Source organism: Rhopilema esculentum, chromosome 11 (genome assembly GCF_057945365.1).
Source record: "Rhopilema esculentum isolate cy_ngs chromosome 11, ASM5794536v1, whole genome shotgun sequence".
In the NCBI taxonomy this organism is placed as follows: Eukaryota; Metazoa; Cnidaria; class Scyphozoa; order Rhizostomeae; family Rhizostomatidae; genus Rhopilema; species Rhopilema esculentum.
In genome coordinates this window covers 16,008,214-16,027,589 of record NC_142825.1, presented here as the reverse complement: position 1 = coordinate 16,027,589, position 19,376 = coordinate 16,008,214, and the positions used below count along the sequence as shown (strand labels likewise).

General features: G+C 37.1%; 2 protein-coding genes and 2 pseudogenes across 4 annotated transcripts in view; 2 read left to right on the top strand and 2 right to left on the bottom strand.

The window, feature by feature from the left end:
* The window catches only part of LOC135693447 (uncharacterized), a 49,594-nt pseudogene extending 33,688 nt beyond the window's left edge, over positions 1 to 15,906 (bottom strand). The window contains exon 1 of the transcript XR_016144238.1: positions 15,803 to 15,906. The product of XR_016144238.1 is annotated as an uncharacterized LOC135693447 (transcript). The remainder of the gene's footprint in view (positions 1 to 15,802) is intronic.
* On the bottom strand, positions 3,393 to 19,308 carry LOC148959088 (uncharacterized). 2 transcript variants are annotated; one of them, XM_089111252.1, is made up of 2 exons: positions 15,259 to 19,308; positions 3,393 to 12,135 (listed from the first exon to the last, which is right to left on the bottom strand). In XM_089111252.1, exon 1 carries the CDS (start codon positions 19,306 to 19,308, stop codon positions 18,718 to 18,720), a length of 591 nt encoding a protein of 196 aa, XP_088967378.1. In that variant the 3' UTR covers positions 3,393 to 12,135; positions 15,259 to 18,717. The 2 variants fall into 2 exon arrangements, with proteins under 2 accessions (XP_088967378.1, XP_088967379.1); XM_089111253.1 differs by having other exon boundaries at positions 15,776 to 19,308.
* On the top strand, positions 8,965 to 9,976 carry LOC148959090 (uncharacterized). The gene is made up of 2 exons (XM_089111120.1): positions 8,965 to 9,228; positions 9,800 to 9,976. Exons 1-2 carry the CDS (start codon positions 8,965 to 8,967, stop codon positions 9,974 to 9,976), a joined length of 441 nt encoding a protein of 146 aa, XP_088967246.1.
* On the top strand, positions 16,173 to 17,880 carry LOC148959089 (uncharacterized; annotated as a pseudogene).
* Positions 19,309 to 19,376: the final 68 nt, after the last annotated feature.

Below are 19,376 nucleotides of genomic sequence, written 5' to 3'. Positions count from 1 at the left end.
CCTCTTCAGATGCTTCATGGACTATTAATGGCGTTAGACAGTGGCACAAAATGAAGAGTGTTGGAAAAGGAAAGAAGGGCAAGATGATACAGCATTTCACCAGCCAAAGTCACAGAGAAGCATTACGAGATTTTGCAAGATTCACTAACCCACATCAGAACGTTGATGCACTTTTGGATTTGTCTCGTCGTCATGAAATGATTAAAGAAACTGACGACGCAATGTTTAACACCAAAATTATGTTAATATTATGTGATGCTGCTCGCACCATGGCTATGCAGGACCTTGCATTTCGTGGAAATACTGACGAATCCAGCAACTTTCATGAGATTGTGAAGTTAATCAGTCGACATTGCGGCATTTTGAAATACTGGCAGAACCAAACAAGGATGCGACCATACCATGTTACCTATATGAGCAAAGACACCCAAAATGAGTTGATAAAGTTGCTAGGTGACGCAGTGAGGCATCGTATGGTGAAGGAGCTAGAGGAAGTCTCAGCGTTCTCAGTAATGGCTGATACTACCCCGGACACAAGCAATAAAGATCAGATGGCAATTGTTGTAAGATACGTCGTCAATGCCAAGCCGGTTGAGCGTTTACTGTGTCTGAGGATTCTCAAAGACAAGTCCGGAGAAGGCCATGCTGCAGAAATTTTGAAAGCTCTCAATGAGTGTAGTGTGGACCCACAAAAATTCGTCTTTCAATCGTACGATTTTGCGTCATGTATGTCTGGAAAGTATAAAGGATGTCAACGAGTGCTAAGTGATAAAATTCAAGAAGATTTTCCACACAAAAAGGAAATCCTTTACATCCCATGCCAGGCTCACAGGCTGAGTACATATGTAGAACGAAGCTCCAAAGCAAGCAGTCTTGTATCATCGATGTTTGACATATTACAGTCATTGTACACATTCTTTTCTAGTAGCACCAAGCGATCTGAAGCACTTGAAAAAGCACAAGTTGAAATAGAAGGGGCCTTGAAGATGCGAAATCTTTTGCAAACTCGTTGGATTGCTAGATCTGAATCTATTGACAGTGTCTGGATCTCTTTGACAGTAATCGTCTCGCTGCTCGAGCAGATAATGGATAGACAACTTGACTGTGACAAAAACACACAGGATCAAGCCAAAGCAATTTTGAAGAAAATGAAAACATTTGATTTTGTTTTCAGCTTGGCTACTATGAGATTCATAATGCGGCGCTGTAAGGTTCTGGTTGTGCAACTTCAGGAAGAGGCTTTGAATTTACTCGACGCACTTGAGCTAGTGTCATCGACAACTAGGGCGTTAGAAAAGATTCGAAATGAAGATGACGTGCAAAAGCAGATTGAAGCTGCCACACAAATTGCAATGCACATGGGAATAAATCCAGAAGAGGAGTTTCAGCACCGCCACAGAAGAAGATTGATTCCAAGAAGAATTGATGAAAACCGAGACAATGAGGAGGCATTCTCCTTCCAGACGTTTTATTCGAAAGAGATTTATTCTGTACTTGATCAGATAATTACAGATTGTAAAGAAAACTGGGGTAGCATTTTGAAGAAAATAAAGCCGTTCACTGTTTTGTTGCCTCCTTGGGATAACTTAAGGGAAGAACAAGCAGAGGATCTGGAGCATTTGTTGTCGGGGAAAGTTTCAAGTGGCAGTCTTATTGCAGAGCTTACTGTTTTGAGAGAGGACTTCCAGGAGAAAAAGTTGGTGAAGAGCATGACAGTCCGTGAAATTGCAAAGTTCGTATATAGTTGAAGGCACATTTATCCGGCAAGCAACACAGCATATACATTCCTTCAAACAGCACCAATTACTGTGGCTTCAAATGAAAGATCTTTTAGCAAACTAAAGTTGGTGAAGACTAAGCTGCGGAGCACAATGCTCCAGGACCGCCTGGAATCTCTGATGCTGATATCATGCGAGAAGGATTTCTCTGAAAATGTCAACTTGGAAGATGTTGTCAAGAACTGGATACACTTAAAAAACAGAAGAGTTCGATTTGACACTACTTAAAGTTAATTTATTCATATATTGCGCTATAAGAACTGAAAAAGAGGCTGGGTCAAAAGCTCCTAATTAAATGACTCGCAAAAATCTGAGGGTTATTTTTTGACCCACCATTGACTCTGTATTTTTATTAGAACGTGCTGTATTTGGTTGAAACGCTTTTTTCAGATTGAAGTTAAAATTAAAGTTCTTTCGTTAAAGTTAAATTTCTTAAATTAAAGTTAGTGTAAGTCATTTAGTTGTTAGTTCTGATCACGATTAGTTGAGCTCAAAATTTTTGGTATTGTTTTTTCTAAAATTACTCGGTACATAAGAGCTTACACCCCCCCCAAGAAAATTTCCTGGAACCGGCCCTGGGAAAATGATCTGTTATTTGAGTCATAATGTTACCACTTAAGGCTTCGTTGTCAGAGATGTTAAAAAAGATATTGTCAATAAGAGTGGAAGAATATGCAGACACCCTAGATGGATGAATGATATGTGGCAGAAATTGCTTTGAAAAGAGGAAATTGACGTAATTTGTGACAGGTGTACTAGAGTTATAATTAAGAAGGTTGATATTGAAATCACCAAGAATAAAAACTTGTTTATTAAATACAGCTGGAATGGATAGAATTTCTTGAAGATACTCACAGAAAGTATCAATAGCTGAGCTTGGATGACGATATGTGCAGCAAAACAAATAATTTTTCCCATCATTATTTTCAACTTCAACCCAGAATGACTCAAAATCTGTACTATCCTTTCCTAAGTCAGGTCTAGGAATTGGAGTAAGTCCTGACTTCACATAAAGTGCAACACCACCATTTTGACTATGTGACTGGCAAGGAAAGTAACTATAACCAGGAATTTCCACATTAGCTTGAATAGGATTATCAACGGAATTCCAGGTTTCAGACACACCAATGACATCAAAGTTTATTTTCAAAGTTGCAAGAGTTGAAACAAGCTCATCCAAATGAAGTGAGAGACTTCTGATGTTCAAATGAAACAGGGAAAGGTCATTTCCTGAATGCTCAAGTGTAAATAGGTCTTGGAGAGTATGGTAATTTGAGTTGACATTAGAAGGGAAGTGCTCATCAATACCGTAATCATCTAAATTAGGCAAGTTTATAAGACGAGACGTTGTTTCAAAGGTGGTGCCAAATCAACCCAGGATGGAAAATCAAAATCGTACAAGTTTGATAGGTCATTTTCCAGTTGACCAAAAGGAAACATGACCATTGTGCATTTTAAGCAGAACCAAGGCACATCATCATTTTCTTTTTGTAACTCTTTATATTTCGTAGTAGAAAGATTGTTACACTTAATATGGACCCAAAATTGACAGTTGTCACAGAACACTTGTTTGCAATTAACAGAGATATTTTTATGGCAAATGCCACAAGGACATGTTGGAGGTTTCATTTCAGTTTACTAGATCAAAATTAACTGAAAAACAACAAACTTTACAGCTACATACAGCTGAAGATCAAACACAAACTGAGATCTAGAAGGCAGATCATAACCTCTGAAACAACACAAGTTAGTTTTTAGGCGTAATTGAGTTAAGATGGTTAGGATCTAAATGATACCTCTGGATCATTAACTTAACCATGTTTTCTGTTTAACTGGTCAGGTGGTTTGTCCTTTATCACTAGTTTATCCAGAACAAAATAAGCAATCTTTCCTTGTTTTCTAGCAGCCAGCATTTCAGGTACTTGTTCTTCCCTCTTGATCATTGTGCGCCATGACAAATCCACCAGAAATTTTATTCCATCTGGTTTTCTCTCTTGCTTTTTTCAATATGCGTTCTTTATCCTTCCATTTTGCCAATTTGGCAACGATCGGGCGTGGGCCATCTGGACGACCAGAACGGTTAGGGCCATTGCTTCTTCGATTAACAGGGTGACACATTCAATCTCAAAGTCTTCTTGCAGATTGAGTTTATCCTTAATTACTTGTTTCACAACCCTTTCTGTGCCGTCCCAAGACTTTTCAGCATTTTTGTCTTCAACAACACCTGTGATCCTGCTGTTCGATCTACAACTTTGGTTCTCTAGGTATTCAAATTGGGCTTCTGTTGCATCAGTGTGATTATTGATTGCATTAAGATTACCAGCATGAGCAAAAACCCTTACGTTCATAATAAATTTTATCATAATTAGCCTTCTGATTAAACTGAGCTTGTTCGATACTTTGCTGTGCGACATATCGGACATCTTGTGTATGCCTAATGACTTCTTGTTTATAATCATCTACTGAAGTATACAGGCTGACGGGTGCAGAAAAAACAGTATCTAACGGTAAACAAGGATCTCTTTCGTAGATTAAATAAAAAGGAGTTTCTTTTGTAGAATCATGCATGGCGGTTCTATAGGCAAAAAGCGCAAAGAGTATAAATCGGTCCCAGTGCCTGTCTTCATGATGTTTGGTGTTTGTCTACAAACATAGACAGCATAGTGCTCGACGTATGATTAAAGCGCTCTGTCAAGCCATCTGTTTGCGGAAGGTAAGTGGTAGTATTGACCTTTTTCACTAGGAAAAGATCACAAATCTCCTTAACTAGCTTAGATAGGAAATTTTTACCACGATCGGATAAAAGAGTGTGTGATGCTCCGTGCCTGCAAATAATTTCTTCTACGAAGAGCTGCGCTATGACCTTGGCACCTGTGGATCTAATTGCAAATGTTTCAGGCCATTTTGTCAAACTATCTGTGAAAACAACAACATAGCGATTCCCTAAGTCTGAGGTTGGCAAAGGACCGAAGACATCTACACAAACGTGTTCAAACGGACCTTCAACTGGGATGCGCAATCCTTACATGTAGCTATCCAATGAGTGATGTCCTTGTACATACCTTGCCAAAAATAACGCTGCCTAATCCTGTCATAAGTTTTGATTACACCTAAATGACCATAAAATGCGTGATTGTGCATGCTTGCAAGAATGTAGTCGATAAGATTGCGAGGTATAACTAACTGGCAACGCGTTTCATTCCTACGATACGTCGTGCAGGGACTAAATAGATGGTACAGAATGTTGTTATCTAGGACATACTGATCTGCAATGGCTAAGATGTTGCGATCATCTGAGAAAATGCCTGGTAATTTACCTGTTTGCAAATACGTGATAAGCGGTGCTAGATTGGGATCCTTTATTTGATTTTCTTATATGTGCGCTAATTCAAACTTTTGCGCTGATACCGAATTAATACAGGGCATGCGTGATAATGCGTCCGTGTTAGCGTTACATCTGCCTGGTTTGTATTCTACCTGAAAATCGTAAGCCTTTAAAGTTTCTGTCCAGCGAGCAAACCTACCCTCGGGACTTTTAAGAGTAAATAACCACTTAAGGGGGTTATGGTAAGTGAAGATGGTGAGCCTGAAATACTTGACGGACCAAACTACAGCATAAGCCTCTTTTTCAATAGTAGACCAATTTGCTTCATTGCGCATTAAAGCTTTGCTTGCGTACACAACTACTACTTCGTTAACATTTTGCATTTGTCCTAAAACAGCTCCAAAACATTTATCACTAGCGTCAGATTGTACGGAAAATGGCAGACTAAAATCTGGAAATTGCAAAATTGGCGCAAAAGTAATGTAAGAAAATGCATCCTTCTGTTCAGGTCCCTATACAAATGCGACGTTTTTCTTGCTTAAGTGATACAGTGGCCCTGTGTGCAGGGGAAAGTCCTTTAACGTCTATAATATTCTATAAGTCCAAGAAAAGACCTAAGCTGAGTAAGATATGAAATTGTTCTACGGCGCTGACCTTACTTTTGTCTGGTTGCAGACCATTCCTAAAGACTATATGGCCTAAATACTTGACTTCTGGTGCGCAGAAAGTGCATTTCTTAGTCTTAACTTTGAGACCTTCTTTACGTAAACGTGTCAAAACAGATTTCAAGCCTACTCAAATGATCCTCAAATGTGCGCGAAAAGATAATAATATGGTCTAAATGGACTAAGCAAGATTCCCAGTTCAGACCTGCAAGTGTAATCTCCATTAAGCGCTGAAAAGAGGCTGGGGCTCCGCAAAGACCGAAAGGCATGACAGTAAATTCCCAGAGACCAGAATATGTGGAAAATGCTGTCTTGGGCATGTCCTTTTCCTTTCAGGGTAGTTGCCAAAATCCTGATGCTAAATCTAGGGTAGTAAAATACTGTGCCCCTCCTAGGGTGTCTAATGTCTCATCTATGCGTGGTAGCGGATAAAAATCTTTGCACGTGACCAAATTTAACTTAAAAAATCTACGCAGAATTGCGTTGTAGCATCCTTCTTACCTACTAAAACTACAGGGCTAGACCATGGACTCTTAGGAGGCCTTTTAATGCCTCTGTTCGACATATCCTTAACATGTGATTCAATAACCTTATGTTGACTTTCAGGAACTTGATAAGGTCTTTGATATATAGGTGGGTGTTCTTGGGTATCGATGGAATGTTCTAACACACTGGTACAACCTAAATCTGCATCAGACTTAAGCGAAAACGTCTGAATATTTACTGAGCACATCCCTAAGCTTAATCTGTTCTTTCTCAGACCGATTTTCGACGGGTAATTTAATACTATTGATAACATTGTTGTCCTGGGCAACGTCTGCCTTCGAACGTTGTATATCAGTGACTAGCTTCACTCTACCAATCATCGTTTCGGGCTCTAAAATAGCAACATGAGTGTTGGGGTTAACTAACCTGGCAGGAATTTCCCCTTGCTGCGGCTGCACGAGCGATCTCGCAGCATAAACATTGGATGATTGGCAAAGTGAGTCATTCATCTCAAAAAAGCCTATGGGGCATTCAGGGCTTATAGGTAGCATTAAGAATACTCCAGACCTTGGGGAAATCTCAACCCTCTCTAAAAGTGAAACATCCCCGTAAAGGTCTGGTGGATCGGTAGACAAAAATGTGGTTTCAGAATTCCACTTTAATGACCAAGTGGACATATCGATAGAAATACCCAGACTGGAGAGAAAATCAGTACCAAGCACACAGTCATGCTGGAAACCTGAGGCAACGTAAAAATCGTGGAATACTACGTTGTTTCCTATTTTTAATGAGGTGGAAAAGACCCTAGAGAACTTAACAGGTTATCCCGTAACCGATGTAGCATTCGCGTCTCCTTGGCGTAAGGTAATATTAGGAAAATGAGCATCTTTGAATGATTCATTAACAATACACATAGAAGCACCTGTATCAATTAAAAAGGTACATGTTTTATCATCTAAATAGCCGTTAATGATACTTGCTGGGCCACAAAGTAAAATTTCACTGCTGCACGAATTCAATTCCGTTTGAGGAGCTTCAAAATTACTTTTATTACTACTCTCCTCAACAACGCAAGTTTCTATAAAATTAGCAACAATGACATTTTTGTGCTCCTCCTTATTGCCTAGCAAAGGTAGAGGGTTTGACGGTTTCTCTGCTACTTGACCTCTACTAACAGTACCAGATTCTAGTTTCCCTGATTCTTATTAATACGTGCCCTAGGAAACTTTATCCAACATTCTTTTTCGATGTGGCCAGGCTTATAGCAAAAATTACAAACAGGGCAGCCATTTACAAATTTATTTCTACCATCTACTCTACCTATATTAAACTTTCTATTAGAATCGTTCTTGTTCTCCAGCAATTTCGTCAAAAGGCCAATCACTTCGTTAAACTGGCTAGGTTGCGACTCAATGGCATTTATTCTGCTTACATTTTTTGTCTCAACAAGATCTTCTTTCCTTAGTGCTATCCTTATGGCATCTGCAAAGGTTTTGGGATCGGCCATGGTAACTCTACTAAGTAAATTAGGCTGCAAACCCATCACAAAATGTTCTCTAGCGGTCATATCAATTATATCATCGTTCATATTGCTCGGAAATGAACGTAGCACTAACCTTTGAATTGCTGAGGCAAATTCGTTTACTGATTCTTGGGACCCTTGTTTCCTCCCAGCCAGGCTGCTGTAGGCTGATCTCTTCATATCGGCTGGGCTGAATCTTTCTGTCAGGGACTTTTTGATGACATCATAATTCTCTTCTCTTCTTCGGTTATTTTCTTAAAATGGTCTCCTGCTGGACCTCTCAAATAGGCAGACACCTTTCGGCCTCATCTCTCCACATCCCAACCATTCGCCCCTGCAATCCTCTCAAAGGAGCAAAACCAATCCAGCACATCATCATTGGGGTAACCGTAAAATTTATCTGGATGCACCAAAATACCACTTCTAGCACCATTTCCACTGCTTGACTCCACTTCATTCGTTACCATTCTTGTTATTTTAATTCTGAGTGGTTCTACCTGTGTAGAGCTCCAACTCATCGACGTGGGCTAGGAACCGTAGATATTATTTCACCTAGGCCCTACTTAATCATTGATGCCACTCTGCTGTCACCAATTGTGGCGATGAATGACTCGAGAGGTCAGATACCCAAGAAATACACAACTTTTCACATAAGCAGTTTCATTTACGATTCCAGTGAACCATGGAGCTAAGCATTTTCAACTATGCTGCTTTACAAGTTAACTGTTACAGAATTAAATAGCTAAAAACGGGAACTAGCAACTAAGATTTAACCAATTAAAATTAAGAATAACAGGAAAGGTGTGTATGGGAAAATATAGAGAAAATCATTAGTCAGACCTTTAAGGTAAAGACCGTGAAGGATTGGAGAAGAGGTAATGACGCAAAGCATAGTGAAAGCGAGACTATGAATACCTAAGAGGAAAAGCGGTGTTGAGTTCAAAGAGGTTAAGTAAACAATGACGTGGAGGAGGAAAAGTATTAAGAAAAATGAATGACAATAGGCTAACGTTTCATTGTGAAGAGTCAATCATTAAACACTATTTCTTTAAAGGGTTTCAGTACAATAAAGATGTGCGAGAGAACACTTAGGTATTGCTTATCTGCTTTTGGACTCTCCCGGCGTCTTGCAGAATATGATTCAAATGATGTCCGCAACCGCATAGCACAGGAACTAGATGGCCCAGGATGTATGGGGGTTATTGCTCGACTTGGCACACACTAAGAATGGAAGGTATGCAAGTTCTACATCGTATTGTTCAAGATGTTGTTAAGGAACTAGATCCAGGAGGTTGTGACTTACATCAAAGAAAATGCTTGCGGAGAAGGAAAAACAGAGCTGAGGGATCCAACTATGTTTGGCACCTGGACGGATATGACAAAATTAAGCAATTTGGATTTCAAATTCATGACTGCATTGATGGTTGGAGTCGAAAGATAATGTGGTTGTTAAAATTTTTTTAATGCTATTGTAAATTGCTAATTATACTTCAATATTAATCGCTTTATTGACATCTAATTTTTGTAAATTGTTCCTGAATATGAAATGAATATGAATTTGGCCCAACAATAAACGAGAAATTCCTGGAGGATTTTTCCTTGACTGTGTGCAAAAGTATGGTGGCTGTCCAGTAAGGTTAAGAACTGACTGTGGATCTGAAAATGGCATAATTTGTGTCATGCAATGTCATTTTCATGGAAGTGCAGATGCTCATATCTATGGGAAGTCACCAGCCAATCAGAGAATGAGGGGTGGTGGTCTTATTATCGCAGGAGTTGATCCACATGGTGGATCAATTATTTTAAAGATCTAATTGAGCAGGAATTTTTTTAACCAGGGAATACTTTGGAAGAGGAAGCTTTATGGTTTTTCTTCTCAGCTTTGATTCAAGTTGATCTAGATCATGTTAAAGATCACTGGAACAGCCATAGGATCCGTAATTCAGGTCATAGCACAGTTCCTGGGATACCAGATGAATTATGTTACTTACCAGGTGGTGGAGAAGATTGATTATTAAAAACTATTTCAAAAGATATAATCAAATTAGAAGCAGACAATTTGTTACATTATAATGAAGAAGAAAATGACTACCAAGTTTATTTTAAATACATTATCAAAAACAGCTCATTTCAAATGCCAAACAACTGGAGAGAAGCTGAAGAATTATTTATAGAGTTGGTAGTTATAGGATCATCATAACTGGTTGTGAATATTCAATTCAATTTCAATGACAAATACACCTAAATACATTAAAATACAGAATGAAATTTATTAACATAACATTACAACATAGAACTTAAACATAGAGCATTACAAAACATTATGTATTTGAAAATATTTGTCTAAGGAGGAGCTTTCTAATAGATGAACTAATCGAGAGAGCCCCCCCCCCCCCCCATCTAAAGCTAAAAAGTGAAATTTTTCTTTAAATCAAAAGAGAATCCAGAAAGCCTCCGCAAAACATTAGAATAAACAAGGACTTAGAGACTGAAAAGATCCTTAGGGATTACCTCAATAATGATGTAGAATATAACCATTTATGAGAAATTCTTTCAGTTTTGATTTGAAAATATTTATGGACACTGAAATTTTAATGTATGTTGGAATATCATTCCAGAGTTTAACACCAAGATATCTACTTGACCTGAGCCCATACAAAAATATATTCCTTGGAGGTTGGAAAACATTACCACTAACTGCCTGACGTAAAAAAGTGGCTGTACGTGAAGAATAACTGATACAGAAAGATGGCCAACATACAAGCCTCTGAACATACATAAGGTCTAATATACATACATATATAAACATACATATGCCCAATAATACCATGAGTTTAAATTTCTTTTATCATGAAAACTTTTTCACCCAGCCTTAGAAATACTCACTCAACATGATAATAAATCAGCAAACTTTAACTTCTGACTGTAAAAATGCAAGGAAAGAAATATAAATTATGCATTATGACTTAGCTCATTGTTTTCCATTGGTCTCTCTGATTTTATTTTAAGCCATTATGACAATTTTGATTTGCAACTTGTGGGGAATATTATGTGTTTTTCAAAAAATCTTAGATTGTTTACAATTTTGTTACTGTAACAGTTTTAGCACAAAAGCAAAGTAGGTATGAACAACAAAAATTATGATAGAATCTTGACAGTAGCTGTCTCAAGATGTCCAAAAAGCAGTTTTGATAGAGATTTCAAAGAAAGTTTTTCCTGATCTTTCATATCCTGCCAGAGATGAGCCCGCTACTATGTATCAAACCTTCCATTTAGTAATTAACATATTAAGTTTAAGCTTTTGTAAATAAAGATCTTAGAAAGGTCTACAGTAGCTCAATTTTATCAAGGTTACATCACCAAAGCTTGAAACTCCCTTTTCATAGTATCATCCTCCAAAAAAACCATAAATCCTCCATCACCAAAACCATAAACACCACTCCCCACCCCTAACTATAGAATTGTTTTATGAATTAAGTAATCTATAATTTAAAAAACGTCTTAGTCCTTATTTACTCAGTTGTGGATAGTATTTCCAAAATATTATCTAATATGCATTAACTTGTTTTGATATAACACAGCCATACTGTTAAATGCAAAACTGCTTGTAGCAGAGTGTTTGTAGCATGTAAAATCTTTAAATATCAGTTTTTATTAAGACATTAAATTTGCACAAGTATTATTTATAGTAGAAGAAATTCAGGTGAAAACATGCTCATAACTTTGAGCATGACCAAACCCTGTGTTTTAGGTGAACCCGAACGGGAGGCATCAATGGCCGTGCTGCTGTGCCTAGATCCACGAGCTGGGAGGTAATTCTCTGTCAGTAAAATGCAAGGAAAAGCTTATTGCCAAGCAGCCACGACTCATGTTAATCTCCAGAACATTTTATGGCAATGGCAGGGTTTTTCAGCCTGTTAAGAATTGTTGCCCTGAGATCATTCTAATAGAAGATTAGTAATGAGTTCCATATCGTAATATCAATAAATTCACCGTATTTAACTCAACAACTACCAACAGCAAAAACGTGGGAATGTGCGTAAACAAGTCTTTGTTAATAAATCTATTGTGTAATATAAACAATGCGTGTTCGCACTTTGTGTAAAAATAACTATAATGTGCCATTGTTTTTGTTGATTACGAAACTAAAGATTGTATTCTCAACACAGCCTTAATGTTGTTGCACTATATGGAGAAGTGACAGGCACAAAAGGCCATTTTTGGACATTAAATCAGCGAACAGGATCATTTTGTGCAACCAAACCAAACTCTCAGCCTTTTCAGTAATCAATTGTTACTAGTTGAACATTTGCAGAGAATCTTCTTGATTTAATGAATGCCAAATCTTGGCGCTGTTCACTGGAGATAGATGGAGGAGACATCAGTGTTATTTTCCAAACAAACAGATTTGAGAGCTTAAACTTTCCAGACATTTAGCAGGATATTCAGAAACTGTTAAGCCCTTTAAGAGCATTGTTACCACATTATGATTAGGACAATAAGATTATAGTTAATAGATAGGGAATGCCAAAACTTGCTTAAAGTTATTCTTCAATTTTTTGTTTATTATCACATGCAATAACACTGTTTTTACACACAATTTACGTCAAACTCAAAGCTCACAAAATTTCCAAAAGGCTCTCATCAACTAAAAAATGGGGCGTGGCAGGATTTGGCCATATCCATATTTATCAAAGTGTGGAAATTGAAGATGAGCCAGTAATCCACTGTAACAATTTAGCTAGTAACATGGTGCTATTCGTGTGAATAAGATGGTACTATCCATGTAAATTATATGGTACTCTTCATGTGAGTCATCCTATGTTAAAAAATATTGTTTGAAACTTATCACTGGTATGCACTGCAGTACTTTTGTCAGCTTTACTTGCTCACTGGCCTAGTGCAAATGAATCAAAGTAGTTTTAGCAATATTGAATCCACTCTACTTACAGTGGCGAAGCCAAAGGTCGTGCCCGTCCTGCCCGGCACGACCACAAACTTCCAAAAGTAAGGTTTTCACATATTGGCAAAAATTTATTTTGCTCCGCGAAAAGTTTTCAAATATAGACAATAATTAGTCGTATAATCGACAAATCGATCAAGCTTATCCCGCAGACATATATGAATTCTACTCGAATCGCCCAGGGCCCCTGGAATTATTTCAGGAGCAGAGTAGAAATCCACAGGGTTTCATATTGGTCGTGCCCAAAATCTGGTACCTTGTGATTTGGTCGTGCCCAACAATAGAAGCTTCAATTGGACAGCCTATGTTTGGTCGTGCCCAACAATAGAGAAAAACAATGCTAGTCGTGCCCTCAGAAATGAGCACGACCTCGTCATAATAAAAATAATAGTTGAGGTACGATTTCCAGCATTTGATTGGCTGAAGCTGGAGGAAATCAATCACGAGGTCGTGTCCGTTTCTGAAGGCAAGACTATCTGCACCCTGTATCATTGGGGCCTACTTGTCAATACTGCAGGCGTTTTGTGGATGTTGGTGTGATATCAGGGTGATTTGAATGGTGCATGTAAATGTTCCAGTCCAATAAACCGTTGTAATTTATCAGGAAACTGGTTAACGACTGTGGAGGGATTGTTTCATAGTTATTTTGACTCAGCCTATACGGAATCAATCCAATGGATCTCTTTGGTAGGCGAACAAGTTCTCATTCACCTAAACAGAATCAAGATCTTCAAATGTGCAAGATGCTATGCTATCTTATCTAGAAAATGGACAATAATTTGAATATCAACTGGATGTTTTTAACATGATCAGAATGGAAAATATGGCAGTTTTTCGCTCGGATTTGTACCAGAGAGACGCACACCGAAAGGGATAAACTCAATTAATCAATCAATAAAATAATCAATATTTATTTTGACAACAGTATACTTAGGTGTTCAAGACGAAAGTATTATGAACATTTGGGGCAAAATGTACATAAATATCTATTCATTTTACATTAGTTATGAGGTGTTTAATGTATTTTTGGACTAGAATCTTCCCAGTAGAAAGTTCTGAATTTTGAAAGTATTTATAGTAGAAAACCTCTTTTGCAAATTAGCTCTACTGGAGTTTTACCCTCCTTAAAACACGTGAAAAGGAAAAATGAAATAGCATTGATCAACCTGTTGATGATTTTGTTTATGTTTCTGGTGATATGTTTTCAAGCTCAGCCTAGTGATTTTCTGATTTTTTCCCTTGCTTTCCATGTAATTTGGTTGTGTGCACTTTTCTTGGGTGTGCATATATTTTCCTCAATATAGGTAACTTTCTCCATGAATTAGTCAGTTTGTCTTAAATAAGCAGGGCGAAATAATCTTTAAGCTATTACACATTCCCCCCTTAATTTTTTGCTCAAGAAACACTGTTGTCTGCAAATAACTCTCAGGCTCATGATTATTCTGTATTAAATTTGTGACCCCAGTCATCTGATCTCAGTATTTCCACCCAGCTGGACACTGAAGAAATTTATTGAACATTCTTCATTTGTGTATGCTGCCCTGTTTATTCATAAATTGTCATGATCTGTTTTTCAATGATTAATTTAATGCTGCTTTTCAATTGGAATTTTATTCAAACCTTATAATGGTTATTTCATCTTATGCAACTTTCAAATATTGTCATACGTGGTGTAGTTTATCATTATCTCATAAGGCATAACCTTAAATTAAGTATCTAATTGATTGGTGAATATCTGTGAGTGGTTTGGTTCAGCTTAACAAAGTGGCTACCTATAAATCTTTATGCAACAAACCTGATGAAAAAACAGGTCTCAAGGATTTTAAAGAAAGATTGCCTTCATTCTGCCACTCACTATTTAGTGCTTTTTAACTGTGGTTAGATCAATAATGCTGCATGACACTACTGTCTTCAGCAGATATTCTAATGTTTCTGTTTCATTTGTCATCTAATTCTTGATACATGTCTTGCACTTCACAGTCAAGTTTGCCTTTAAAGCCAAACTTTTGTCTATTTTTTGAATGAAATTCTAAATTTTATGTGTGCAAAACAATTAGTGCTTGCAATCATTATACATTTGAAATCTGAGTCCACAGGTGTATATTTTGGTCCCATAGTTGCAATAATTTGATAAAATTTTAGAAAAAGTTTGTTGTTCAAGCTTTATTATCCTGTGAACTGATATTTGGGTCAATAATACCAAAAATAAAAAAAAGTTTCCAGGAACCTCCATCACACTTTGGGAAGAAAATGAATTTTGAGTATCAGCTAGAGGCAGGGGAGACACAAAAGCAGCTTTTATACTTTTAATTTTAGTTTGTTTCTATCTTGTCAGAAAAGTAATGCAGTGCCATGCAATTGCTATATGAGCTCCTTAGATCACTGAAATATTTTTTTTGATAATATTGTGGAGGCTCATTTCTTTTGCGCAGAGGCCAATGGGCACGACCATCCATGGGAGTCCAGCTTCGCCACTGTCTACTTAAAGCTCTTATCAAAACATACAGACTCAAGCTTACCACCACATTGCAGTGAATGGGCAAATTTACAGAAATGAAAGAAAGCATCAGTCTCAATGTTCCTTTTCAATTGCCTTTCATTATAATTTGGCTCCAACTGTTCCAGAAGCATACTTGCAGAAACATCACTCTCAATACCATGCAAAAATACTGATTCCCACAATTTTGGATGAAGTTTGATGTGGTAAATGAGTTTACAGGTTGACAAAAGGATACCACCAACCTGCTGCTGGACACAAATTGACTTGCCATTATAAAGTAATTAGTCAAGCAACATTATAAAGCTCCATCCAATTTCTTATACTTATCAATACAAATTTACTTATGTATCATTAGGTAAGTTAAATATAAAACTGAACTGAGCAAGTCTTCTCCAACAATCATCACATGGTGGATTTTTGTTTCGATTAAAATGCCACAATCACAAACAAAGATTTACAGCTATATGAAATATGGACCTATGAAACAAAAATAATATTAATACAGGGAGGAGATAAAATAATGCCAGACAACTAACATGATATGTTGTAGAGTAGATTCAAACCTTATTCGAAGTTCTGAACTGATATAGCCTACGTCGCAGTCCATATTCTGTAGGAGAATAAGATCTGCGAACAATACACCACTTCGGCTAACCGCGCTGGTAGGATCGATTGGGAGACTGGGACGAGATTTGGGGTGTAAAAAATTCTTTCCTCGGCAGTCGCAACAAGGAATTGTATGAAATCTGTTCACGTACTGCTAAAACTGTGCAATAAAGTCACTGATTGTTACATTTTCTCTCGAATTTATTCATCTTATTGTGGTTTGTGAACTTCGGAACAGCTTTCTTCAAAGCTTTTATTAGTACTTAGCTCACACACCACAGTATTGAGCGCAAACTATTATACACAATTTTGGGCCTATGTCAAACGATGGATGCCGACTTAGCGAAATTGTCTGGGATGAAAGTTGACAAGTTGAAAAGTTTCTTACGACTTCGAGGACTAAAGACAACTGGTAGAAAAGAGGAATTAGTTGCGAGAGTATTTGTTGCTATCAAAAACGACGTTCTGTGATAAAGCCGGCTGAAGAGGTTGAGCGTGAGATTGTGACAGATTACAAGAAGAAGCTTGATGTCAGACGTACGACATTGCCTGATCCTTTTGGCATTGCAAATGGCTGGCTGAATGAAGAGGACGGAACGGTGTTTTGGCCTGTTACTCTCTATACGGATATTTATAACTTTCTGTCATTTCATCCAAATGAACTCTCCAGTAATGATCTCTCTGATTATAAACAGTCAAAGGGCTACAGTTACTATTCGCAGGGTTGGCTATCACCATTACTTTTTCATCCCATTGCTGATGATAGTGAGTTCTGTTTTCTCAAGGGAAATTGCAGACCATCACAGCGAATCAATGATACCCCACATAAACTATGGATCTGTTTAGGGAAATGTAATGGAAACATTGTCTCAACACACTGCTCATGCATGGCTGGACTGTCTCAGACATGCATCATGTTGTAGCAGCTCTTTTTAGGATTGAGACTGTGAGCAGAATGGGACTTAACAATCCTTCTTGCACTTCAAGGCCCTGCCAATGGTTACCCAACAACAAAGTTGTGAAGCCAGTAAAGATAAAGGATTTAAAGTTAAAGAGGACCACTTTAGGAGGAATAGTTAAAAAGAAAGTTGAATTGAACTGCTCCCCCAAGAAGAATTTTGACCCTTTGGAGCATGTTGAGTATAAGCTTAACCTGCAGGACATGGCAAAATCCCTTGAGACAGTCTGTAAAAGGTCTGAATGTATTTTGTTTACAGCACTGCCAAAGAAAGAATTACCAGCAACAGAGGTGCAAAATGCAAAGGTTATTCCATTCGAAGAACATTTTTTGCGATCTGCCAATAGAGTTGATTTCCTGAACCATATAAAAGAGGCTAAAATGGAAGACATAGGCACAATAGAGATGTTAACCAGAGGACAGGCAAATAACCAACATTGGCATTCCTTTAGAAAGCATGTTATCACTGGATCTAAGGGACATGATGTCAAAACTTGTATGGCCACTTTGAGAAAGGGGGATTCTAAGAGAGACTCATTGAAGAATATATATTCCAAAATTGCTGGGGCCACAGATATGGTTGATCAACTGCCATCCAAGTATGGACGAGCAATGGAACCAGTTGCAATAGAATCCTTTAAGGAAGAGTTTGAAAAGCACCATAAGAATGTAAAAACAACATCATGTGGGTTGTTCTTATGTGAAGACATGCCATTTGTTGGTGGGAGCCCTGACTCTATTGTTTCATGTGATTGCTGTGGGAGGGCATGTATAGAGGTGAAATGCCCTTTTTCAATCCGTCACACCACACCTTATGATCCCAAGGTAAAACTGCCATATTTGAAACAAGTTGATGATAGTCTGCTAATAAATGAAGCCCACAGATACTACACACAATGCCAAATTCAAATGGCTGCAACAAAGACAAAGAGTTGTCATTTCTTTGTGTGGACATGGTATGGCCATTTTAGACAGAAACTTGCATTTAACAATGATTTTTGGGTGCAGATAAAAGAAGACTTTGAAAGTTTTTACTTAAATCATTATATTCCTAACTTGTTTAAAGATAGAATATGAAATATGTCAATATATTATTACACTATAAATATAGATATACTTAATGTATATTTATATCATATCATAATTTTCATATGGCTGTCTAAAGTGCTCAACCAGTTAGACTCAAATAAACAAACTCTTATAACACAACTCTCAAGTTTTATGTGCAAACAATCATCAGGTGTATAGAACAACACACACTAACATCAAGCAAGATATAAGGGTAGAAACAAATATAGAACACTTAACCAAATAAAGTCGATTGTGCATGACTAAAATAAATTGTAAAAGCTACTCAAAGATTGATAATCAATATTTTTTATGTCTACATTGGCTTATAAATTCAATTCTGTTGTTAAGTATAATACTTGAAGTCTTACAAAATTGTTTTCTTTGATTCTATTTATAAAGTATTACTGATGGAGACTTCAGTCAAAATGTTTACATGAGAGTGTTTTTCTTGAAGACCTATATATATAAGTCTTCAAGAATGTTACTCAACGTTATTATTTTACACATGTATTATATTTGCTATAGTGTATACAAAACTGTAAATTTTTTACTCCTTATATCAACATGTACTCAACAGCTTCCTATAGTATGGTATAGTATATAGTATAGTATATAGTATAGTATATATTATAGTATATAGTATAGTATATAGAACAGTATATAGTATAGTATATAGTATAGTATCAAGCTGTTGAATATATGTTGATATATAGGTTAGTTCATATACATATATATGTAGATACATATTGTAACAATGAAAATCACTTTCTTTATTACTTTTGAAAATTACTAATGAAAATTACTTTTGTAACAATGAAAACTACTTTGTCATGATTGTTTTTATTACAACTTCTCTTTAATCAGTGGTGGCTGAAGGTTACAAAGTGAGGCACAAGTCCTCACAATATCATCTGCAAGAGGAAGCATATTTATAGGGAGAATGTTTTTCAAGATCTTAAATTCTTTAATTCTATTGATGGCTCTCTCAACATGAATCCTCAGATTAGCCACTTCCTTTGTTTTCATGCATTCCTCTTTTGTCATCTGGGACTTGACTCGTGCCCCAGGTGGGACACTCAATTTGCAATAATAATGAAGGAGATCCTCCCTTATCTGGAAACCACGGTGTGCCATAACTTCATCCCCATACTCCAGCTGCTTATAAAAAGAACTGTCTTGGCATATATGTTTGTCGGTTGTCCTTCCACCATAACAGTCTGAGATAGCAAAAGCAATCAAAAATTTCAAAGTATTATGCTTTTTATACTCTGACCATGTAGATGCTTGGCTATCAACAGACTTTGGTTGTTCAATGAAAATTTCTGTGCAGTCAATAATGCAAGCAACTTTTTGATATCTTGGCACAAACATGGCAGGCAAATTTGATCTGATAACATCTCTTGGAAGCCAAGTCAACAATGATTCACCAAACATCTTGCTTAGAAGTTTGACCCAAGTAATAAAAATAACAGAACATGTGCTTGGGGAAATGCAAAATCAGT